We start from the raw sequence: 26,829 nt of genomic DNA, 5'->3' as shown, positions 1-26,829 counted from the left end.
ATGACAGGAGTCCTGTCAGATATCTACATGATATATGGCAACTCAGAATTAATTTATCTGATCTACATATTCACCATGTCCATAATAATTATTTAGCCACATTAGTTTATGAACATCTTATTAACACATCAATCAGTAATTTATGTCTATTTTATTGATATTCTGATAAACTACACTATTCAAAATAATAGGAAAATCAGTCACAGTGAAGGCACCATCTGCTCGAGTAACAAGGGCCCGGGAAGAGCTGCGTTGCGAGCTTGCTCTTGCGATATAGTAGAAAGAGAGCCCAAATCTGTCCACGTTGAATAGGTCCTTAATTATTAAGCAGGTGAGTAGTTTTTGTATGGGGAGGAGGAGGGGGGGGGGGGGGCAATGAGTGTCGGATTTAGTCGAGATAAACATAAATTGGTATATTATAAGATTATTAACGCTTAGGTTGTTATGAGTGTACTGATATAAGTGTAATGCACGTGACATCCGGGCAACTGTGGGGAAAAAAACACTATATCGGAGTTGTCCCCTGTAGGCGTTCGAGACTGTTTATGCATATTCATGAGGCTAGCAAGCGTCTCTCCATTGAATACAGTCGGTTAACGGCACCCCCCATCGAATATTAAAAACGTAGTTTAAATAAGGAGATGTTTCCACCAATCCAAAGAGAGGAATAGGCGGGAGCTTGACAGCCCGCCATTCCGCTCTGTGGACAACGAATTCCATTGTTAGAGTGGAGACATAAGCATCTCGTCATTATATCCAAATCTCTGTTAAATATTCCACAAATATACGTCACGTACATTATGCAGTTAATTTACATAGCTAGCTACATAACACCGCCCAGTGGGACGAATATGATAATGTTTCTATTCTGGGCTGTCTTTGAAACAGTAGTGGGGGGAAACCACTGGAAAAGTTTGGGAGAGTGTGACAAACCAAGCTCTCCGAGAGACAAGAATCGAAACTCGTTGGGCTCTTTGCCCCAATTTTGGATTACGACATGGACGCTTTGAAGTCGGCTGGAAGGGCAATAATTCGGAGCCCCAGTCTCGCTAAACAGTCATGGGGTGTGGGCAGACACAAAAGTAAGTAGTATTGGTAGCAAGCTGACTAGTTAGCATGGATACTAGTAAAAGGTAAACGAAAATGTTTATCTAGTCGTCTTTCCTATGTAGTTATATTTAAACGCTGGGTACGTAATGGAGCTTCCTGCTGTATTCCCCAATGTGTTCCTCTGTAGCTAGAGTAAAGTTGACTTAAAGTAAAGATCATACCTAGACTGAAAGTACTTATGCTCACTCACACGCATACCGACACACATTCACACTCATATGCAGCTGCTACTCTGTTCTTTATTCCGAAGCATATTATCTATCCTGATGCCTAGTCACTTCACCCTGCTTTTATGTACATACCCATGCACATTTATCTGGTACTAGTACTAGTACTCCCTGTATATTCCTACATTCTTGTATCTTGTATCTGAAGTGACTAGGCATCAGGATAGATAATAGATAATATGCGAGTGAGTGAGTGAGCATTGTTACTTTTTGTAATTATTTTAACTGCATCGTTGAAGGGATGTAAGCAAGCATTTCCTGATCAAGTCTACACACCCGTTATATTCGGCGCCTGAGACAAATACTTGTATTTGTAAACATTTTTTTAATGTGATTGCCGATAGCTCATTAAAGCTAAAACGTACTAGGAAGATTGTTTGGCTATCATACCAGGTTTCCCCAGGGAAGCGTCTAGCCAGAATAGATTCTGACCATACTCTTGCTTACGGGGTTCGGACTTGCCCAAATTGGACTAAAGGACTAACTCCTTAGTCCAAGGAACTTGCATGTTCAGTTTAAAGAGAATTGGCCCTGGAAGCCAAAACGGTCAAATAGCCTACTCCATCTAAACGTAAATCGAATCTCAATTCCGGTATAGTTTTAGAAACATAAATCCCTCAATTTAAAAATCACATCAAAATAATTTCACAGATTCCAAATACACTTACTGTACACTTGTCTTAACACCGTTGCAGGTGACAACGTTTTTGGCGTCTGTGTTCAGTTTACACACAGGTGTTCAGAAACACAGATGGCTAATTAGCACACTGTTTTCCATAAACAAATGCTGTAACATGGAAATATGGCCGTGTTGGGAACCTTTACCCTATAAAGGTGTGTATCAGTTTAACCACTTTGTTTTTTGGAAATAATTTCTCTCCGATATGAAAGATAAGGTCCTTATGCTTCCAAAACCGTACCGCATGCGATGCCGGTTAATGTTCAGACGAAGCGTCGCAGCTCCTAACAAAATTCCACGCTACAGAAAACGCCTTCATCCAATGACTTATGTGTATTGTAATGGAACTGAGTCATGATCAAGGACTAGGGTCGGACAGGCTTCCTGTTTAGATTAAGACACTGTGGAGCCGGCACGATATATGGCTCAAAAAACAAATTGTCTACACATTTTGCTTCACAAAAAAATGTAAAGGAGTGTTAGCAGAGAGGTCTTTTAGGGCCGCTCGATTTAGTTTGTTTTGGTTAACATATAGCCTAAAAACCAACAAGCTGTAAACACCTTTCAAACACATACTGTGTGATCAACACTTGGGAAATTGGCTTAAAAACAGATTTCTTTACTTATTTTATTACACTGAACAAAAATGCAACAATTTCATAGATTTTTACAGAGTTACAGTTCATATAAGGAAATCAGTTAATCTAAATAAATTCATTAGGCCCTAATCTATGGATTTCACATGCTGGGAGGGCACAGGCCCCCAGAGGTCCTGGGCTGGAGTGGTTACACGTGGTCTGCGGTTGTGAGGCCAGTTGGACGTACTGCCAAATTCTCTAAAACATTGTTGGAGACAATTTCTCTACCACAAGCTAACATTCAATTCTCTGGCAACAGCTCTGGTGGACATTCCTTCAGTCAGCATGCCAATTGCACACTCCCTCAAAAGTTGAGACGTCTGTATTGTGTGACACAACTGCACATTTTTTAAAGTGACCTTTTATTGTCCCCAGCACAAGGTGCACCTGGGTAATGATCATGCTGTTTAATCAACTTCTTGATTTGCCACACCTGTCAGGTGGATGGATTATCTTGGCAAAAGAGAAATGGTCACAGACAGGGATATAAACAAATGTGTGCCCACAATTGAAACTAAACAAGCAGTTTGTGTATGAATTCTTACTTTTTTGCTGATATTTTTATTTCAGGTCATGGACCATGGGAGCAACACTGTCCATGGTGCGTTTTATATTATTATTCAGTATAGATAAATCATCTTCATAAATTCTCCATGTCGGCAGATAGCCTAGTGGTTAGAGCGTTGGGCGTAACTGAAAGGTTGCTGGATCGAATCCCTGAGCTGACAAGGTAAAAATCAGTCATTCAGGGGCAAAAAGTAATTTTGCCCCTGAACAAGGCACTGTTCCCTGGTAGGCCGTCATTGTAAATAAGAATTTGTTCTTAACCAACTAGCCAAGTTAAATAAAGGTTACATTTTTTAAAATGTATATTCATGCACTACCATTGGCTGTGGAGCTGCATGATTCTCACAATGGCTTTGATCTCTGTCTTCAGTGGTTTGTCACACACATGATGTGCAGACACGTGAGTGGGTGCATATGATCACACTACTGTGTAGTATGGTTTTTCAAAGAGCGGTGTAGCTTCTTGGTAAAACCTTTTTTTGTTTGGTTTCATAGAGGGAACAACACCCCCTCCCCTTGTCTCGCCTTTCTTTTCTTCATAGACTGTGTGGTCGTTGGCAGACTTGGTAGCATGATGCCACACGTGCCATGCTGTGCAATCAATGCTTTGTTTTGGTCCACTTTCTCTGGGTGAATAATGAGGCTTTCTAAAGGTCTACTTCCTGTCCCCAGTCTCTCCCGGCAGGGACGATGTATGGCCAACAGCCAGGGTTGGTGGAAGCTGATAATGGCCATATATAATCATGGTTACAGATTTATCAGGGGAGCGTTACATCTTCATCTTTTATGTTGTTGACCTCCTAATGCAGGTCATGTGGGCCCTGGCCTGTGATAGCCTCTGGTCTAGATCTGCATTTCCTCTCACCCACACGCTGCCTATTCTTAGCAAGGTCAGGTAGTGTTTATGGCCAAAACACTGATTTAACTGCCTCTTGTTTCTATGTGATTACTTCAATACATCATGGCTAATGTAGAGTGCACTGGTAGCTGCTGTTGATAGAAAGTAACATGTTTCATCTTGTCATAACTGGAAGCATACCACTGCTGTAAGAGTCTGTGTTTTGTTGTGGGCAAGTGATGCATGCTGCTTTCAATGCTGAGACCAAAAAACAGAAGTATTCAGGGTCTTGTTATTGAGATGTCTGGAGTCCATGCAAGGCACCTCCCAAGTCCAAACATACCTGGATTCAGTGTTGGTGTCCTCCACCCCTACATGATAGAATGTTTGAGTCCCAAATAAAGTAACTCTTGGTGCTCATGCTTTGGGCTTGGCCTTGTACATGCATGCCTATTTTGTTTTGGCATCTGTGCACAGAGCCCCCTCAAGATCCTAAATGGCCTGGCTCCCCCTCCACCTAGTGCTTTTGTCAAACAGAAACCCAAACCCATGGCAGCAGATTCACAAAGTCTGCCATGAGAGGTGACTGTATAGTTCCCTTAAGGAAAAGCACCTTTTGTCAAACTGCTTTCTCTGTTAGAGCTTCCCATGTCTGGAACACACTGCCATCAGACACACAACTATTGCAACTTCACAAAAAGTAAAGACATGGCTAAAGGAGAGTCAGATTTGTGAACATAATCCTTAGCTGTGTATTGTTGCTTTCCATGTATTCCAATTCAGAGTTTTAATAGTCACATGTGCGATTGCAGTATAAAGTGAAAAACGTAGGCTTTGAGCTTCAACATTCAAATAATGAAAATGGTAATAAAAAAACGGTATACAAATAAATAGCACTATATACATAACTGTGGCAGTGATGAATAAATAAATGTTCATTTGGGTGGAGGGAGAGTAAAGACTGAGAGGGTGGGTTGGAATGGCCATCTGCAGCATGACCATTGAGTGAACTAAAAACCAACGTTTTCATATTTTAAGTAATATACAGTTGAAGTCGGAAGTTTACATACACCTTAGCAAAATACATTTAAATGCAGTTTTTCACAATTCCTGACATTTAATCCAAGTAAAAATTCCCTGTTTTAGGTCAGTTAGGATTACCACTTTATTTTAAGATTGAAATGTCAGAATAATAGTAGAGAGAATTATTTATTTCAGCTTTTATTTCTTTCATCACATTCCCAGTGGGTCAGAAGTTTACATACACTCAATTAGTATTTGGTAGCATTGCCTTTAAATTGTTTAACTTGGGTCAAACATTTCAGGTAGCCTTCCACAAGTTGGGTGAATTTTGACCCATTCCTCCTGACAGAGCTGGTGTAACTGAGTCAGGTGTGTCGGCTTCCTTGCTCACACACACTTTTTCAGTTCTGCCCACAAATTTACTATAGGATTGAGGTCAGGGCTTTGTCATGGCCACTCCAATACCTTGACTTTGTTGTCCTTAAGTGTCTTCTTCCTTGCTGAGCGGCCTTTCAGGTTATGTCAATATAGGACTCGTTTTACTGTGGATATAGATACTTTTGTACCTGTTTCCTCCAGCATCTTCACAAGGTCCTTTGCTTTTCTGGGATTGATTTGCACTTTTCGCACAAAAGTACGTTCATCTCTAGGAGACAGAACGCATCTCCTTCCTGAGTGATATGACAGCTGCATGGTCCCATGGTGTTTATACTTGCTTCCTATTGTTTGTACAGATGAACGTGGTACTTTCAGGTGTTTGGAAATTGCTCCCATGGATGAACCAGACTTGTGGAGGTCTACAGTGTTTTTTTCTGAGGCCTTGGCTTTTTTTTTTGTTGATTTCCCCGTGATGTCAAGCAAAGGCACTGAGTTTGACGGTAGGCCTTGAAATACATCTACAGGTACACCTCCAATTGACTCAAATTATGTCAATTAACCTATTAAAAGCTTCTAAATCCATGATGGAATTTTCCAGGCTGTTTAAAGGCACAGTTAATTTAGTGTATGTAAACGTCTGACCCACTGGAATTGTGATACAGTGAAATAATCTGTCTGTAAACAATTATTGGAAAAATTACTAGTAGATGTCTTAACTGACTTGCCAAAACTATAGTCTGTTAACAAGGAATGTGTGGAGCGATTTAAAAACAAGTTTTAATGACTCCAACCTAAGTGTATTTAAACTTCCGACTTCAACTGTACATATTACATCTGCAACAGTGATGAATGTCGTTGAGTCTTATCTGTTTGTAGCTTGTGAGCTGTGTCACACTGTTTGTTGCTTTTATATATGATATTTTTTTGCAATTTCTCTGTCAGTGTGTGTGTGCTACGTGTTGCTTGTCCTATGTTGCTCTGCATGTGCTCACTGCTCATTGTTTGTCTGTATTGTAATTGTTTTTAATAACCTTCCCAGGGACTGCTGGTTAAACCAGCACTTTTACTGAAACTCAAAGACAAAGAATAACATTGTGGTCTAAAAACAATTCGAATCAAATCAAACTTTATTGGTCGAGTACACAGATTTGCAGATGTCATCACGAGTGGCGAAAGGCTTGTGTTTGTAGCTCAAACAGTGCAGTAATACCTAGGAGGAAAAAAACAACATAAAACCCCCCACAAAATAATCCAGTAAAGAAATTAAGAATTTCAGAACAAGCAATGTCAGAGACTGGAATATGTAGATGTATGTGTGTGTGTGGACAGTATATGAATAGAAAAGGTTTGTGTAGCAGTTTTTCAATAGGATGAGTCATGACGAGTACAGTGCATTCAGAAAGTATTCACACGCCTTGACTTCCACATTTTGTTACATTACAGCCTTATTCTAAAATGTATTAAATAAAAACATTGAAGAAGTCTACACACAATACCTCATAATTTCAAAGTGAAAAAAGTATTATTTTTTTAGCAAATTCATAAACAAACTGATACCTTATTTACATAAGAATTCATACCTTTTGCTATGAGACTCGAACTTGAGCTCAGGTGCATGCTGTTTTCATTGATCGTCCTTGAGCTGTTTCTACAACTTGATTGGAGTCCACCTGTGGTAAATTCAAGTGATTGTACATGATTTGGAAAGGCACACGCCTGTCTATATAAGGTCCCACAGTTGACAGTGCATGTCAGAGCAAAAACCAAACCATGAGGTCAAAGGAGTTGTCCATAGAGCTCCGGGTGGGTGGGTCGGGGCACAGGATGGGTCGGGGCACAGATCTGGTGAAGGGTACCAACAATTGTCTGCAGCATTGAAGGTCCCCAAGAACAGTGGCCTCCATTCTTAAATGGAAGAAGTTTGGACAGCCAGCTCTTCCTAGAGCTGGCAGTCCGGGCAAACTGAGCAATCGGGGGAGAAGGGCCTTGGTCAGGGAGGTGACCAAGAACCCGGTGGTCACTCTGACAGAGCTCCGGAGTTTCTTTGTGGAGATGGGAGAACCTTCCAGAAGTACAACAATCTCTGCAGCACTCCACCAATCAGGCCTTTATGGTAGAGTGGCCAGATGGAAGGAGTGGCCACTCCTCAGGAAAAGGCACATGACAGTGCGCTTGGAGTTTGCCAAAGGCACCTAAAGGACTCTCAGACCATGAGAAACAAGATTCTCTGGCCTGATGAAACCAAGATTGAAGTCTTTGGCCTGAATGCCAAGCGTCACATCTGGAGGCAACCTGGCACCATCCCTACGGTGAAGCATTATGGTGGCATCATCATGCTGTGGGGATGTTTTTTAGATCGAGGGAAAGATGAACGGAGGAAAGTACAGAGATCCTTGATGAAAACCTGCTCCAGAGCGCTCAGAACCTCACTGGGGCGTAGCTTCACCTTCTAACAGGACAAGGATCCTAAGCACATAGCCAAGACAATGTAGGGATGGCTTCAGGACAAGTCTCTGAATGTCCTTGAGTGGCCCAGCCAGAGCCCGGACTTGAACCCAATCAAACAACTCTGGATAGACCTTGAAATGGCAATGCTTCCCATGCAACCTGATGGAGCATGAGAGGATCTGCAGAGAAGAATGGGAGAAACTCTCCAAATACAGGTGTGCCAAACTTGTAGCGTCATACCCAAGAAGACTCGAGGCTGTAATCGCTGCCAAAGGTGCTTCAACAAAGTGCAGATTAAAGGGTCTGAATACTTATGTAAGTGTGATATTTCAGTTTTTTTATTTGTAATACATTTGCAGAAATTTCTATAAACCGGTTTCTGCTTTTTCATGATGTGCTATTGTGTGTAGATTAAGGGGGGAAAACAATTTTAATACATTTTAGAATAAGGCTGTAACGTAACAATGTGGAAAAGGTCAAGGGGTCTGAATACTTTCAGAATGCACTGTACATACACTGAGTTTACAAAACATTAAGGACACCTGCTCTTTCGATTAAATAGACTGCCCAGGTGAATTCCGGGATCTCTTATTGATGCCACTTGGTAAATCCACTTCAATCAGTGTAGCTGAAGGGGAGGAACAAGCATTTTTAAATCTTGAGACATGAATTGTATGTGTGGCTTTCAGAAGGTGAATGGTTGAGACAAAATATTCAAGTTCCTTTGAATGGGGTATGGTAGTAGGTGCCAGGCGGACCGGTTTGTGTCAAGAACTGCAACGCTGCTGGGGTTTTCACGCTTAACGGTTTCCCGTGTGTATTAAGTGGTCCACCACCCAAAGGACATCTAGTCAACTTGACAACTGTAGGAAGCATTGGAGTGAACATGGGCCAGCGTCCCTGTGGAACGCTTTCGACACCTTGTTCAGTCCATGCCCCAATGAATTGAGGCTGGTCTGAGGACAAAAGTGGGGGTGCAACTCAATATTAGGAAGATGTCCTTAATGTTTTGTACACTGTGTATAAAGTTGGTAAAATAGTACGTGACCAGTGTTCAATGACTCTAGGGTAGCAGTCTCAAAGGTGCAGGGTGGAGTACCTGGTGGTAGCCGGCTAGTAACAGTGACTAAGGTTCAGGGCAGAGTACTGGACATAGGCCGGCTAGTGGTGACTGTTTAACAGTCGGATGGCCTGGAGATAGAAGCTGTCTCTCTCGCTCCCAGCTTTGATGCACTTCTACTGTTTCCGCCTTCTAGATGGTAGCGAGGTGAACAGGCCTTGGCTCAGGTGGCTAAGATCCTTGATCATCTTTGCCTTCTTGTGACACTGGGTGCTGTAGATGTCCTGAAAGACAGGCATTGTGCCCCCAGTGATGCGGTGGGCTAACCACACCATCCTCTGAAGAGCCCTGGGGTTGCGGACAGTGAAATTGCCATACGGCGGCGATACAGCCCAACAGGATGATCTCAATGGTACATCTGTAGAAGTTTGTGGGTCTTAAGAGTCACCCCTGTGGGGCTCCTAGGTTGAGGATCAGCGTTGTGGCTGTGTTGTTGCCTATCTTCCCTACCTGGGGTTGACTCGTCAGGAAGTCCAGGATTAAGTTGCACAAGGAGGGGTTCAGACTAGAGGTCGACCGATTACAATTTTTCAACGCGATACCGATTTTATTGGAGGACCAAAAAAAGCCGATGCCGATTTAAAAATATATATATATATATATATGAACACTTATTTTAACTTAACATAATACATCAATAAAATAAATTTAGCCTCAAATAAATAATGAAACATGTTCAATTTGGTTTAAATAATGCAAAAACAAAGTGTTGGAGAAGAAGGTAAAAGTGCAATATGTGCCATGTAAAAAAGCTAACGTTTAAGTTCCTTGCTCAGAACATGAGAACATATGAAAGCTGGTGGTTCCTTTTAACATGAGTCTTCAATATTCTCAGGTAAGAAGTTTTAGGTTGTAGTTAAAATGGGAATTATAGGACTATTTCTCTCTACCATTTGTATTTCATATACCTTTTGACTATTGTATGTTCTTATAGGCACTTTAGTATTGCCAGTGTAACAGTATAGCTTCCATCCCTCTCCTCACCCCTACCTGGGCTCGAACCAGGAACACATCGACAACAGCCATCCTCGAAGCATCGTTACCCATGCAGAGCAAGGGGAATAACTACTCCAAGTCTCAGAGCGAGTGACATTTGAAACGCTATTAGCGCGCACCCCGCTAACTAGCTAGCCATTTCACATTGGCTTCACCAGCCTAATCTTGGGAGTTGATGGGCTTGAAGTAATAAACAGCGCAATGCTTGAAGCACAGCAAAGAGGTGCTGGCAAACGCATGAATGTGCTGTTTGAATGAATGCTTACGAGCCTGCTGGTCCCTACCACCGCTCAGAAGGACTGCTCTATCAAATCATAAACTTAATTATAACATAATAACACACAGAAATACGATCCTTAGTTTCCAGATTTTACCATATGAATGACCTATCATTTCAAAAACAGAACGTTTATTCTTTCAGTGAAATATGGAATCGTTCCGTATTTTATCTAACGGGTGGTATCCATATGTCTAAATATTCCTGTTTACATTGCACAACCTTCAATGTTATGTCATAATTACGTAAAATTCTGGCAAATTAAGTGGCCCAAACTGTTGCATATACCCTGACTCTGCGTGCAATGAACGCAAGAGAAGTGATACAATTTCACCTGGTTAATATTGCCTGCTAACCTGGATTTCTTTTAGCTAAATATGCAGGTTTAAAAATGTGTACTTCTGTGTATTGATTTTAAGAAAGGCATTGATGTTTATGGTTAGGTACACATTGGAGCAAGGACAGTTATTTTTCGCGAATACGCACTGCATCGATTATATGCAATGCAGGACATGCTGGATAAACTAGTAATATCATCAACCATGTGTAGTTAACTAGTGATTATGATTGATTTGTTTTTTATAAGATTAGTTTAATGCTAGCTAGCAACTTACCTTGGCTTACTGCATTTGCGTAACAGGTAGGGTCCTCGTGGAGTGCAATGAGAGGCAGGTGGTTAGAGCGTTGGACTAGTTAACTGTAAGATTGCAAGATTGAATCCTCGAGCTGACAAGGTACAAATCTGTCGTTCTGCCCTTGAACAAGGCAGTTAACCCACCGTTCCTAGGCCATCATTGAAAATAAGTGTTCTTAACTGACTTGTCTAGTTAAATAAAGATTAAATAAAGGTGGGAGGGGAATCGTCCATATCGCTGTCCAAAAATACAGATTTCTGATTGTTATGAAAAACTTGACATTGGCCCTAATTGATCGGCCATTCCAATTTAAATCGGTCGACCTCTAGTTCAGACCCATGGCCCTGAGCTTAGCTATGAGCTTGGAGGGCACTATAATGTTGAAGGCTGAGCTGTAATCGATGAACAGCGTTCTTACACAGGTATTTCTCTTGTCCAGGTGGTATAGCGCAGTGTGCAGTGCAATTACTATTGCGTCGTCCGTGGATCTGTTGGGACGATATGCGAATTGTAGTGGGTCTAGTGTGTTTGGTATGGTGACGTGGTCTTTAACCTCTTACACTTATGGTGACGCTATTTCATTTTTGGAAGAAAAACGTTCCCGTTTTAAACAAGATATTTTGTCACAAAAAGATGCTCGACTATGCATATAATTGCTACTGTTCGAAAGAAAACACTCTGACGTGTCCAGAAATACAAATATCTTCTCTGTCCGTGCCCTTTAACGTGAGCTTCAGGCAAAACCAAGATGACTTGGCATCCAGGAAATGACAAGGATTTTTGAGGCTCTGTCTTTCATGATCTCCTTATATGGCTGTGAAGAAGAGGAATGAGTCTGCCCTTTCTGTTTTCCCCAAGGTGTCTGCAGCATTGTGACGTATTTGTAGGCAGATCGTTGGAAGATTGACCATAAGAGACCACATTTACCACGTGTCCGCCCGGTGTCCTGCGGAAATGGGCGCAAAAGTCACCTGCCAGTATTTTTCCATGGGGCAGAGAGAGAGACGCAAGCTTCCAAGAACTGCATGTCAATGAAGAGATATGTGAAAAAACACCTTGAGGATTGATTCCAAACAACGTTTGCCATGTTTTCGATATTATGTAGTTAATCCGGTAAAAAGTTTCACGTTGTAGGTGACTGCCTTGAACAAGGCAGTTCGTTTCGGTAGCCAGGCGCAATGTAGAAAACGGAACGATTTCTCCATCACACAGACGCTTTCAGGAAACACTGCGCATTTGGTATGTGGCTGGGAGTCTCCTCATTGAAAACATCAGAAGCTCTTCAAAGGTAAATGATTTTATTTATTTGGTTATCTGGCTTTTGTGAAAATGTTGCCATTCTACATGCTACACAAAATGCTATGCTAGCTTTGCATACTCTTACACAAATTAGTCAATTTCTATGGTTCAAAAGCATATTTTGAAAATCTGAGATGACAGTGTTGTTAAGAAAAGGCTAAGCTTGAGAGTAGGCGCATTATTTTAATTTTATTTGCGATTTTCAGAAATCGTTAACGTTGCGTTATGCTAATGAGCCTGAGGCTTAGTCACAATCCCGGATCCGGGATGGGGAGTTTCAAGAGGTTAACTAACTAGCCTCTCAAAGCACTTTATGATGACAAGTGAGTGCTACGTGACGATAGTAATTTAGTTCAGTTACCTTCATTTTCTTGGATACAGGGACAATGGTGGACATCTTCAAGCAAGTGGGGACAACAGACTGGGATATGGAGAGAGTAAATATGTCCGTTAACACTCCAGCCAGCTGGCCTGCACATGCTCTGAGGACGTGGCTTGGAATGACATCTGGGCTGGCAGCCTTGCAAAGGTTAACATGCTTATATTACTTACTCACGTTGGACACAGAGGACACGCGAACACAGTCCTTGTGAGTGTTGGTGGCCTGCGTTAGCTTCTCAATGTTTTCCTTGAAGTGGGCGAAGATGTTTAGCTTGTCCGGGAGAGAGGCGTTGGTGAATGCGACCTGTGATTATCTGGAGTCCTAGTCCCGTACGTCTTGTGTCCGAGCCGTTGAATTGAGACTCCACTTTGTACCTGTAGTATCATTTTTGTCTCTGATTGCTTTACGGAGGTCATGTCCATGTTCCCAGTCCTCTTGTCATGGTTAAATGTGGTGGTTCGCGCTTTCACTTTTGCTCGAATGCGCCCATCTATCTATGGATTTTGGTTTGGATAAGCCATAATCGTTGCAGTCGGAACAACATCCTCTAAGCACTTCCTTATTCCCCGAGTCAGTGTACAAGTCAATACTATTCTCAGAGGCGACCCTAAACATTTTCCAGTCTGCGTGATCAAAACAATCTTGAAGAACAGATTCCGATTGGACAGACCAACGTTGAACAGTCCGTACCACGGTAGCTTCCTGTTTAAGTTTCTGGCTATAGGTAGGGAGGAGAAGAATGGAGGTGTGATCTGATGCCGTCCTGGAAGGGAAAGTAGCAATGATCCAGGGTCTCGGGATGTAAAGGGGTCAACATCTGAAGGAGGTCTTCCAGATCGTAAGAACAAAAAAATCTTCTGGAACAGTGTTGAAGAATGCCTTCTATAATGGATGTCTAAAGCACATTCCGTCATAGACGACTTGGTCAGGAAGGAGGGAAAGGTGGAGGAAGAGGATGCTGAGTTTGAATCAAGCAGCGCGTCATGCAAATTGGTGAAGACGAATATTCTAAATGGACAACAGTAGTATTGAAAACTGGAACAAAGGAAATTTTCTGAAATTGGAGTGGAGGATAAGTTTATGAATGATAATGAATCGCTTCTTTTTGGGATGTGTTTGAGTAAGGATGCATATGTGGGAGACCTGTTTTGAGGTGTGGAAAATGGTGAAGTATGCGCTGTGAAAAGTGGAGCCTGTCAGTTACCAGGACTGCATATTTTGATAATGTATTTCTGAAGAACAGAGGAAGATTGCAGTGAGTTTTGAACTTTGGAGTAGAGCACCTGTCAAAGACGTCATCTCAGGGGTGACGATGGATGTTCAGGTTCAATACCTGAAGAGAATCCCTGATGTGGTTGGTGCCTGGCGTCTGAACTGCTGGGTGAATTGAGAAATAAAGTCGGTCCTGTCTTTTGATAAAGAGCAAATACACAACCAAGCTTCACAAACGTAGGGAAGCGCTTTCGTCCCGTAACCATTGCAGTGTAAGAATTGTAAAGGATTTGGCCATGTTTCAAGTGTGTGCAGGCGGACAGAGTGTACTGAAGAATGGTGTATATAAGGACGACTGTGTTGCAATTTGCGGTGGGGATCATAATCCCGAGTTCCTGGGGTGCCCTTTTAAGAGTGACAGAGATTGAGGTGGCAAAAGTTAGTGGTCAATCGAATCTTCTATGCGAATGCTATTAAAATAATTGAGAAAACAAGTGATGCTAGTGAAGATATGGTGCGGCTTGCTGCCAGTCAAAAGATTCCCTGTGTGTTAAAAAGTTGGATTTTGTCGTGTTCATTGCCACAGTTCTAGACTGTACTGCACTAGTCTCTAAGAATTCTAAGAAACTGGACATTATTGTGGCTGAGGCAGAAATGTTTTTGGGACTTATGGATTTTACATCTGAAGACTTGCAAGTGCTTTCTTGTGCCGGAAGACCCACCCTCCAAGGTTCCCCCTGAGCCTGTGTAGGGAGCAGATCTGTTTTTTTTAACAGAAAAGTTGTTTAATTTATTTATAAATGTTGGTAGTTTGTTCTGATTTTGGGAATCTTGATTCCATCCCGCACAGTAGGTGGCATGATGCATATTAAATTGTGCGATCGCCAATATACCATAGAAGAAGATGGCGCAGTCAAGCTAGCATCCTCTACAACCACAAGTCAATTGACCCTCCCCTAAGCCCCGCCCCCTTGGTTATTCTTGTTGATCTTGGACAACATTTTCCTGGCAAGACCATTTCCCCATACGAACCACTGGCAAAATCGACCATAGTCTCTGTAGGTATGTACGGCAGGACCAAATCGGAAAGATGGTGATTAACATCCGATTTGGATCAAACATTCTTTCTACCAATGAGTTAGTCATTAGTATTTCAAAGAAATGGTCAAAAGCTCATGAAACATGGGACCAACACTTGTTGTGTTTTCTATATTTTTTTTCAGTATCGTAATGTTAAAATGTATCACATTACACATTTAGTAATGATAGAATGCATTTTAAACTTCACGCATAGTAACAATAAAATAATTATATTGAGATAAGTGGGGCGGGGGGGAAATCTGAGCAAATTAGCATTTTCATGATAAAGTATCTAAACTTGCGCTACAAATGCAAAACAATTAGCATTTGAAACAGTGGCCAAGTAAACAAAACCAAAGCATGAGTTGCTGTCATACCTGGACCACAGACTCCCTACAGGGTAAGAACCAATATGTAATTGTGCAATTTGGGTGAACTAAAATTAACAATTTGGGTGCAATCAATTAGCGTAATTTGTCAGAGATAACAACATGTTTCTAACTATAGAAAAATGTTCAGAACAAGAGATGGTGAGTGTTGTGGCTTGCTGAAATGACATGGTGCAACACTTTTTTTAAACAAATGGCTTCCATGTGTTTTTAAACGTAAGCCTGTCCGAGGTGTCGGACTCGAATGGTTGCGATCCATTGGAGTGCTGCGATTGATTGTCCCACATTCTGGGGCGGAGCTTAGTGAAGGATCAATTCTGTCTCTGTTTTCCATCCCCTGCCTGACTTCAGCTTATAATAGAGCGAGACTCCTACACTGTGTGCCATTTCCTGCTGACAAAAAACGTCTCGTGATTTTGGCAGCGCTGCTGATAATAGCTGTGCACAGTAATCCTTTATCTGATTCGCTTTAGTTTGTCTGAAAAATGTTCTCTGACATCAACCTTTAACCTCTTCTCAGGCCATAACATTTGGTTTATTTGCTTTCTACTTCCTTTCCTCTACAATTCCCCATGTTATGTCTGTATGCCTCTGTCTGCGCCTCACAGTGCCTTAGTGTGCTAGCCTAGGAACTGTCACTGTTACCTGCCTGGAGCCCTTTCTACACTGGAAAGACTGGATTTTTAACCACTCAATGTTTTGGTTTATCTACCAATATAATGGCACCGGAGGGGATGGCTGCTGTTTTTACAGACTCCTAAGCAACTGTGCTAATTTGTTTCATTTTTTGCATTGTTTGTAACTCATTCTGTACATAATGCTGCTGCTACCGTCTCTTATGACCGAAAGAGCTTCTGGACATCAGAACAGCGATTACTCACCTTGAACTGGATATAGATATTTTTTTTTTTTTAATGAGTCCGACGTGAAGGATATACTGCTTGTCGAGACAAGGCCCAACTCTGTCTTCAGCGTGAAGAAAAGACTGGGTGCCTTGTAAGAATCGCAGAGGAGAAGGTAAACTGGACGATCTATGATTGAGACTATCCTACCAAAGGGACATTAAAAACTGTAATATCTTATGTTTCACTGAGACGTGGCTGAACGCCGACACCGATCATATAGAGCTGGCTGGCTTCTCCATGCATCGGCAGGACAGAGCAGCTATGTCTGGTAAGAAGGGTGGGGTTGTGTCAATTTGTCAATAACTGCTGGTGCCTGGTGTCTAATATTAAAGAAGTCTCAAGATAATGCACGCCTGAGGTATTCTACCTCATAAGCTGTAGACCACACTATCTACCAAGATCTCTCATCTATATTATTTGTAGCTGTCTATTTACCACCACAAACAGATGCTTGCACTAGGACCGCACTCAACGAGCTCTATAAGGCCATAAGCAAACATGATAATGCTCCTCTTGAAGCGGCCCTCTACTGGCCAGGGACTTTAATGCAGGCAAACTTAAATCCGTTTTACATAATTTCTACCAGCATGTCACGTGTGTGGAAAAAAAACTCTAGACCACCTTTACTCCACACACAGAGATGCATACAAAGCTCCCTCGCCCTCCATTTGGCAAATCTGACCATAATTCTATCCTCCTGATTCCTGCTTGCAAGCAAAAACTAAAGCAGGAAGTATCAGTATATAATATGTTCCGGGGTTCATCCAATGGCATTGAGGAGTATACCAACTCAGTCACCAACTTCATCAATAAGTGCATCGATGACGTCGTCCCCAAGTTGACTGAATGTATTTTTCCCAACCAGAAGCCATGGGTTACAGGCAACATCCTCACTGAGCTAAAGGGTAGAGCTGCCGCTTTCAAGGAGCGGGACACTAATCCGGATGTTTATAAGAAATCACGCTATGCCCTCAAATGAACCATCACAGGCAAAGCCAGGACTAAGATTGAATCCTACTACACCGGCGTTGATACTCGTTGGATGTGGCAGGGCTTGGAAAATACCTTTTTTAAACATGTCAACATTCGCAAAGTGGATTACCAGGGTGTGTACTCAAAGTATGCGCAGACCAACTGGCAAATGTCTTCACTGACATTTTCAACCTCTCCCTGACCGAGTCTGTAATACCTACCTGTTTCAAGCAGACTACCATAGTCCCTGTGCCCAAGAACGTGAAGGTAACCTGCATAAATTATTACTGCCCTGTAGCACTGATGTCGTAGCCATGAAATGCTTTTGAAATGTTGGGGTCCTGTAGTTTCAATGTTGCTTTTCTTGTGGAACTTGTTCATTGTATTCTTCTCATGTTCCAGGATCAAGTTATCAAGGCTTGGAAATGGACCGAAATGGCTCACATCAACACCATCATGCCGGAAACACTAAACCCACTCAAATTCACATACCGCCCCAACAGATCCACAGATGACTCCAATCTCTAATGCACTCCACACTGCCCATTCACACCTGGACAAAAGGAACACCTATATGATAATGCTGTTCATTGACTACAGCTCAGTGTTCAACACCATAGTGCCCTTAAAGCTCATCACTAAGTTAAGGACCCTGTGACTAAACAACTCCATCTGGAACTGGATCCTGAATTTCCTGACGGGCTGCCCCCAGGTGGTAAGGGCAGGCAACAACCCATCTGCCACGCTGATCCTCAACACTGTGGCCCCTCGGGTGCTTGCTTAGTCCCCTCCTGTACTGCCTGTTCACCCATGACTGCGTGGCCAAGCATGACTCTAACACCATCATCTCCAACACCAAGTTAGCTGCTGACAACAGTGGTAGGCCTGACCACCGACAACAATGAGACGGCCTACAGGGAGGTGGTCCCTCAATGTGAGCAAGACAAAGGAGTTGATCGTGTACTATAGAAAAAGGAGGGCTGAACATACCCCCATTGACGTAGCTGTAGTGAAGCGGGTCGAGAGTTTCAAGTTCCTTGACGTCCACATCACCATCATCATCATGGTCCAAACACACGAAGAACGTTGTGAAGAGGGCACGACAACACGTTTTCCCCCTCAGGAGACTGAAAATATTTGGTATGGGTCCCCAGATACTACTAGTTCTAAAGCTGCACCATCAAGAGCATCCTGACTGGTTACATCATCACCAAGTATGGCATCTGCTCGACCTCTGACCATAAGGTACTACAGAGGGTGGTGCAGATGGCCCAGTACATCACTAGGGACTAGCTCCTTGACATCCAGGATCTATATACTATGCAGTGTTGGAGAAAGGCCCAAAAAATTGTCACTCGAGTCACCCACGTCATAGACTGTTCTCTCTGCTACTGCACGGCAAGCGGTACCATAGCGCCAAGTCTAGGAGCAATAGGCTTCTTAACAGCTTCTACCCCCAAGCCATAAGACTGCTGAACAATTAATCAGTTGGCCACCCAGACTATTTACCGCGACTAACCTGTACCCCCACACATTGACTCGGTACTGGTATTCCCTGTATAGCTTCGTTATTGTTATGTAATTTTCTTCTTACATTTTTGGTTTGTTTTTGTTTATTCAGTAACTCTTTCTTGAGCTGCATTGTTGGTTAAGGGCTTGTAAGTAAGCATTTCACGGTAAGGTCTAGAGCAGGTAGCCTAGTGTTTTGGGCATTGGGCCAGTAACCAAAATGTTGTTGGCTTCGGGATTTGATCCAGCGAGATAAAAATCTGTCCTTCTGCCCCTGAGCAAGGCAGTTAACCCAAATGTTCCCCGAGTGCCGAAGATATGGATGTCGATTATAGCAGGCCCCTGCACCTCTGATTCAGAGGGGTTGGATGAAACGCAGAAGACTCATTCAGTTGTACAACTGACTAGGTATTCCCTTTGCCTGCTGTTTTCACATGTGACAAATAAAATGTGATTTGATTATAATAGTGTTTCCCTTGTTGGTTGTTGCGGTAACTTCATGGTGTTATGTTGACTAGTGTGGCAAACTGGTTATTGTGGCCTGTGTAACCATGATCGGGAAAGATCGAGCCAAAGAAGAGTAAAACTCTGTCTAGGCTCTACTTTTCTGGTGCCCTACTACTGGTTCGGGGGCAGTCTTCTAAAACAGACATGCCATACTGGAGCTGTAGTTTACTCTACTCTCTGCTCTGTCCTGGCTAGTTTTTGCCCTCTGCCTCTGGCCCGTGCAGTGGGCCAGAGGCAAAGTCATCCAAAATCCACTGCCAGGTTGTAATGGAGATTGCTTCCTGCATGATTCCTTTATGGAGTTGTAAAGTCCCCAGTGAAGTATTGCCCTGTTACATCTCCAGTATGTGTTTGGAGCCACACATGCGTGTGTCACTGTGTGGATGGAACTGAACAATCATGCTTTGTCACAGTTTTTCTTTTTAGATTGACAATATGTAACCTTTGGGGTGACTTGACTAAATTCACGTAGAAATGTGAGTGATAGATCTATTATTGTACTTGAAAGCAAGTCTGAGGTGGTAGAGCTGTTCTATGTGAGCTATTTCTATGCTTCTCATTCATCATTATTATTATTATTTTTTTGTCTTTTACTTTTGGTTTTAGACACCAGCTTTGGTTATTTTTGGTTATGGGAACTATATTTCACAGTGGTTTAAGATAGTACAATGACACTACACTAGTTTATTTTGTCACCTAAACTGAAATTAGGCTAACTGTTAGTTTTAGCAACCACGAAATGGCGGAGCGATTTCTGCATAGGACAACTTGAAAATAGTAATTCTGCTTTGACTCATTTTAAATGTATGCCAAACAAAAATTGAACAAACCATACAGGACTACTTTTACAAAATTTCACTGGAAAAATATACAAAAAATAAATTTAGTGAAAGAACTGTGCAGATGCAAACGGAATCACTGCAAAATCTCCCTCAGGTTTTTAGCCACCACAGTTTTTGGAAAATGTGTTAAATATCTGCGCCGAATTAAAGATTCAAAGTTGTCTGCAGAAGGAATTGTGTGTCAACTATGGCAATGCACCTTGAGTTTGAACACATCTATTTTGGTTATTGAACTACAGTAAGTGAAGTGGCATTACACCTGGTAATGGAATTACGGTTACTGAGTTACATCATGGGTCCCTGATCTGTACGGCACAGAAATGAGTAATTTATGGGTACGAATGTAATTCTCATGTTTCACAAGTTTGGACAGCAGAGCACATTAGAGTACAAATCAGCAGAGTAGGGTAGAGGTACAGTGCAGTAGAGTTCAGTAAAGTAGAGATTTAGAGAAAGGACAATAAATGACGTGCCAGAGTTCCATGCCTGGGCCAGCTTGTCCAGGTGGCCACATAAATTAACTAATACTTTAATGGGACTTGTAGGCCTTCAATGTGCTGAACGTAGCCTCAAGTAGCATACAATATACTGTACTATACTTCTCTTAACTGTATTGTACTATAATATTGTATTGGTTTGTACTTTTCTGTTTACTTACTGTACTGTGCTCTACTCACTAATGTGCTAGCCAAACTTGTGAAACATACCTCTGATGGGTTCAGATTTGGTCCATTTTGGTCAGTCTGTGGATGTTTTAATTAATTGAGTCCCACCGTAACGCTGGCGTGTTCTGGACTGGCTGGCGCCTTTTCAACGTTGTGCATTTGAGCTACAGACTTCTGGGTTGTACCGTTGGGATTCTATTTCTTCTGCATCCGTATATACCAACCATTAGTCTGTGTGATTTAATGGGGGCTGAACCAGAGCGGTGTTTATGAGACAAAGGCGGATCCCAAAGGGGCCTGGGGCCGGATCTTATATTCAAAATGGTCTGTCGAGTCTGAATGCTTTTAGTAGTTTGTAGCTCAAACCAATCTATGAAAAGCTGAGTCTCTCATGAACAAGCACATGTAACGTTTTGCTCTATGATGCTCACAAGCCACACACGTCGTTAGAAGTGTTCTTCTACATAGATCATAGGAAATGCCAGGGCATAGTGTCTATAATACTGTATTAAGCTCACATAGTTGCTGTCAAACTCCACACAGTTGTCACTGACCAACATATTAATTTCCCAGTGAGCAAACCATTTTTGTGCTTACAGCATTCATATGAATGACTTTTTATCCGATTTTTTTTTTTTTTTTTTTTTTTTTTTTTTTTTTTGCTTTTGCAGATTTTTTTTATTTATTTTTTAGGCGTTTGTCAGTAAAACTCATAAATGCAACTGTTTGTCAAATAGTTTTGTGTTCTACTTGTAGCCCTGGTTGTCCTGAAAAGAAAATGGTGAAACACTTAATTGTGAGGCTAAATATAAGGGCTGGACATGCATATAAATGTAGGGTTAACATCAGGGCCAGGGTGGACTGGCCAACGTTAAACTACTTTTCAACATCCGGTGTCGGCCGTGCTCAGTGGTTGCGAATGCTGGTTACAGTAAATGGAAAGCGAGGGGGCTCATGGCTAGAGCTGGAAGAGGTGACGTTAACTAGAGAGGGAGGGGTTGTCCAGACTCTGATTATTTTAACTCTTGGTTTGACCACCAGACAACCAAAAGACAAAGAAAAGTTATGAGCTGAAGTACACAGTATGCCAGTTGAAGGGAGGACCGTAACAAGTGGCCCAACTGGTTTGTGACTATTATGATTCCCGTTTATAGCCAATCCAGTTTTCCTGTTGTTTTGTTGTTGGAAATTGACTTTTAATCACTTCAATATTAATATCAGTAAAATCACTAACTAATTGGTAGGTCTACCTTTTACTTGTTACTTCTGTGAACTTTCATTATCCTCTCATGAGGGAGACATTTTTAAAAGAAAGATATGTGGGTTTTTGGTAACGGAATTACAAGGCAATGTTTCTTAAACTTACACAAGGTAAACAATTTCTTCAAAACAAAATGTGTTGATACAGTATTTGTTGGCATGGGCCTTTTTGTCAACTTTGTTTTGATGTAGTTCTGATACTTTTTCTGGCAGATGTTTACAAAGACTCATTTTCTATCAGTTTATCCAAAAATAAAAGCCTGTACTTATGCCTTTTTCTTTTCTTTTTTTTAGCAAAATGGTTAAAATGTATCAATGCCTTAATTTCCCAAAATTATAGACTCAGCTTTCATTTGGCACCCAATTTGATATGCTCCTATCAACTTCACATGTTAGTGCTCATGGATCCTTTTAGATGGAAATGCCCTTATTGTCTTTGAAGAGATTAGGCCTACATCTGTTTCAAGGGTCACTCTAATGTTTAGGGAAATGTCAGATCATTCTGTCAGCTTGTTATACCAGTGTGGTTAAGCAAGGTTTTGGCTGTACAGTAGGCATTGTTTTAGAATTCAGAGCTAAAAACCAGTGCATTGTTGGATGGGGTCTGCTGCATAAATACATGCCACCTGAGTCTATTTACAGAAAATTGAAGGCTAACAAATCTGATGATTTTATTGATGTGGCCTCCTGAACAAGCTGTCCCAGCTGTGGAACTCTGGGACATTATTTATTGTCGTTTCTCTGTCTCCTGGGGGATGACAAGGAATCTGAGAACGATGTGTGAAGGGCCATATGCATAATTACTCTAAAGTGAGCCTCTGGACTCACTGGACATTCTCATGGCTGGCCCTTAATGCTATTCATGTTGTCTAACCTGTCAGGAGGGCCATAAAGGCAATCCAGAGATCTCTCAGGGCATTTTGGCAGGCAGGTATGAGACATCGTGCTGCTGATGCTGCACATATTGCCTGTCCCACATATACACTGGGCATGTAATTCAGGTAAGAATGTTTCTGACAGTTTGAGTGAGTCTCTGCTATTGACCTCATTAATACCCCCTAGGCCTCATGACTAGGTCCTGGAGGTATTCATGGTCACTTGATCAGGAAAAACTCCTGGCCCTAACCATGACGACCTATGCCTGGACAGCCCCTGTGATGTCTACTGTATAATAGTCTATTTAACCAGTGGCAAGTTAATTCTTTCAGCACATGTAAACAGCACAGGCCCTAGCTGACCACTGGTTTAATCCCGAACTGACAGGACAGTTCTCATCCTTTGATCAGTTCTGCACAGAAGCACCTGTCTCACTGTTGGGACTTACAGGCCTGCATTAAGATTCGTATCTGATCTGTAAATCCCTTCAGTCAGCTGGAATTGTTTTGGACACACACCAAATCAAACGCTGATAACTACTCTGTTATGCACTCTGTACGTCTGTGACTGCTGCTGTTGTCATAATGATTTTATTGGGCTGACATTAATTGCTGAAAGCATATTGATCAAACCTGACGTAATTAGAACTAAATGAATTAATACATAAATGCACATATAAATAGATTCATAATTAAATGCACTCATCAATAAATAAATAAATGGATGAAGGAATGAATGTACACAAATATATAAATAATGAATCCCACTTTCAATTTGTTTCTGAATTTCCTCACCCCCTCATCATATTGGGAGATCTAACCCACCATAGGTCAATGCCACTGTGCATTGCTCAATTTGCCTATGCTGCGTTCACTATGAAACAATGGTGTTTAAAGGCCATGTTTCACATTAGCATCCCCCAAACAATAATGTGTAGTGCATATAGCTATGTATCAATATGTCACCTTTTTGAGGGAAATCTGAGGTAAAATCTATATGTTGCTGTACCGCATGGTAAAAACACAAAAGTAACAGATGCAACATTGACCTTGCTTGATGTAGAAACAAGTGAACAGTTTAGAAACTTTGAGCCATTGACCAGGTGGCTTTGTTTTGAGTGTGTTGCTTATGACAAGGCACTGGACTACAGTCATATAGTTTTGAACCGAGAAGAAGAAGACTGGAGTAGGCAAGGATTTGACCGGGATGGGCGAGAGGACTGTCCATTTGGCCAGACAAGTATGGTAAGCTAACGTTACAGAGTGAGTATCAAGATAGCTAGCTTGGCTACAACTGATAGTCTGAGGCTAGATAGCTGCGTTTTACAGCCAGACTCTCAGTTTTACAAATAGCTAGCTAGCTAGATAATGAACTAAACTGCAATTATCATAAACCATTATCTATGCTGAACCAAAATATAAACCCAATATGCTACAATTTCAATGATTCTACTGAGTTACAGCTCATATATGGAAATCTGTCAATTGACATCAATTATGTCCTAATCTATGGATTTCACTGGGGAGCCAGGTCCAGCCAATCAGAATAAGTTTTTCCCCACAAAGGCTTTACTACAGACAGAAATACTGCAGTTTCATCAGCTGTCCGGGTGGCTGGTCTCAGCTCTGGGAACATTCCTGCTGTTAGTATGCCAATTACTCAACTTGAGACATCTGAGGCATTGTGTTGTGTGACACAACTGCACATTTTAGTGTCTTTTTATTGTCCCCAGCACAAGGTGCACCTGTGTAATAATTGTGCCGTGTTAATCAGCTTCTTGATATACCACACTGGTCATGGATTATCTTGACAAAGGAGAAATTCTCACTAACAGGGATGTAAACAAATTTGTGCACAATTTGAGTGAAATTTGAGCGAAAAAGTTTTTGTGCTTATGGAACATTTCTGGGATGTTTTATGTCAGCTCTTGAAACATGGAACTAAAACTACATGTTGCATACATTTTTTGTGTTCAGTATATTTTACATTTGAGTTTGTCTTAATACATTTTAGTCTTAGTCACATTTTAGTAATTGCATCCTTCGTTAGTTTTAGTTATCAGTCGACTAAAAAACATTTAGTTTTAGTCAGCCATTTTAGTCACATAGTTAATGCATTTTTTTTCCTAATAAATAATGAATATTTAGGTTTCCTCCTCACCGTCATGTGGACATTCAGATAGCCTGGTCCAGTATAAGCCTACTATCCCTCGTATACATTAGCTGGCAAGATTGATATTGAGGCAGATTGAAACCAATGCCAGCCATAATTAACCATATAGGCTATAACCCCATGGCTACTGGTCAAACATTTTACAGCTCTGATTTTCTCCCCATCATAACAGTCAAGAGGGTATATAACCGTGGTCCCAATAACAGGACCTCCACATCTGGCTTCTTCACCTTTTGGGTTGGATGAAACTGGGTTTACAAAACCAAAGAATTTCTGCACAAACTATCAGAAAATGTCTCCGGGAAGCTCATCTGCGTGCTAGTTGTTCTCTCCAGGGTCTTGACCTGATTGTAGTTTGGCGTCGTAACTGACTTTAGTGGGCAAATGTTCACCTTCGATGGCCAGTGGCATCCTGGAGAAGTGTGCTCTTCACGGATGAATCCCGGTTTCAACTGTACCTGGGCAGATGGCAGTGTGGGCGAGTGGTTTGCTTATGTCATTGTTGTGAACAGTGCCCCTTGGTGGGGTTATGGGCAGGCTTGAGCTACAGTCAAACACAATTGCATTTTATCGATGCAAATTTGAATGCACAGAGATACTGTGATGAGATACTGAAACCCAATGTTTGGGATGCTCTGGATTGACGTGTACGACAGCATGTTTCAGTTCCCTCCAATATCCAGCAACTTTGCACAGCCATTGAAGAGAAGTGGGACAACATCCCACTGGCCACAATCAACAGCATGATCAACTCTTTGTGAAGGAGATGTGTCACGCTGCATGAGGCAAATGGTGGTCACACCAGATACTGATCCACGCCCCTATCTGTGACCAACAGATGCATATCTGTATTCCCAGTCATGTGATTAGGGCCTTGTGAATTTATTTCAATTGACTAATTTCCTTATATGAACTGTAACTCATTAAAATCTTTGAAGTTGTTGCATGTAGACCCGCCCCAATAGGTCCACAGACGATGAATCGCAATCACACGGCACACTGCCCTAACCCATCTGGATAAGAGGAATACCTATGTAAGAATGCTGTTCATCGAATACAGCTCAGCATTTAACACCATAGTACCCTCCAAACTCGCCATTAAACTCGAGACCCTGGGTCTCTCCCCCACCCTGTGCAACTGGGTCTGGACTTACTGACGGGCCGTCCCCAGGTGGTGAGGGTAGGTAACATCTCCACCCCACTGATCCTCAGCACTGGGACCTCACATGGGTGTGTTCTCAGCCCTCTCCTGTACTCCCTGTTCACCTATGACTGCGTGGCCATGCACGCCTCCAACTCAATCATCAAGTTTGCAGATTACACTAGTGGTAGGCTTGATTATCAACAACGATGAGACGGCCTACAGGGAGGAGGTGAGGGCCCTCTGAGTGTGGTGTCGGGAAAATAACCTCACACTCAATGTCAACAAAACTAAGGAGGTGATCGTGGACTTAAGGAAACAGCAGAGGGAGCAGCCCCCTATCCACATCGACGGGACAGTAGTGGAGAAGGTGGAAAGTTTAAGTTCCTTGGCGTACACCACGGACAAACTGAAATGGTCCACCCATACAGACAGTAGAGGTCGATCGATTTAATCGGAATGGCTGATTTAATTCGGGCCGATTTTCAAGTTTTCATAACAATCTGAAATCGGTATTTTTGGACACCGATTTGGCCTTTTTTTAAATATTTTTATTTATTTACAACTTTATTTAACTAGGCAAGTCAGTTAAGAACACGTTCTTATTTTCAATGACGGCCTAGGAACGGCCTAACTGCCTTGTTCAGGGGCAGAATAACAGATTTTTACCTTGTCAACGCGG

The 26,829-nt window shown here is 41.9% G+C and overlaps 1 protein-coding gene and 1 long non-coding RNA gene across 3 annotated transcripts in view; both read left to right on the top strand.

Moving 5' to 3' along the window:
- The first annotated feature begins 828 nt into the window (after window positions 1–828).
- Window positions 829–26,829, top strand: part of LOC135508295 (low density lipoprotein receptor adapter protein 1-B-like) — an 81,970-nt gene continuing 55,969 nt past the window's right edge. Inside the window, exon 1 of one of the 2 annotated variants that reach the window (XM_064928382.1) lies at window positions 829–1,082. In XM_064928382.1, coding sequence (XP_064784454.1) covers window positions 998–1,082 — 85 coding nt within the window. In that variant the 5' untranslated portion in view covers window positions 829–997. The remainder of the gene's footprint in view (window positions 1,083–26,829) is intronic. The other variant, XM_064928383.1, reaches the window with a different exon arrangement.
- LOC135508296 (uncharacterized) lies at window positions 12,428–19,149 on the top strand. Its single transcript, XR_010450778.1, has 2 exons — window positions 12,428–17,442; window positions 17,578–19,149. It is a non-coding gene; the product is annotated as an uncharacterized LOC135508296 (long non-coding RNA).

The sequence above is a fragment of the Oncorhynchus masou genome, chromosome 21 (assembly GCF_036934945.1).
Source record: "Oncorhynchus masou masou isolate Uvic2021 chromosome 21, UVic_Omas_1.1, whole genome shotgun sequence".
NCBI classification, from domain to species: Eukaryota; Metazoa; Chordata; class Actinopteri; order Salmoniformes; family Salmonidae; genus Oncorhynchus; species Oncorhynchus masou.
Note: the sequence above shows the minus strand (reverse complement) of the source record. Positions and strands in the feature narration are given on the sequence as shown.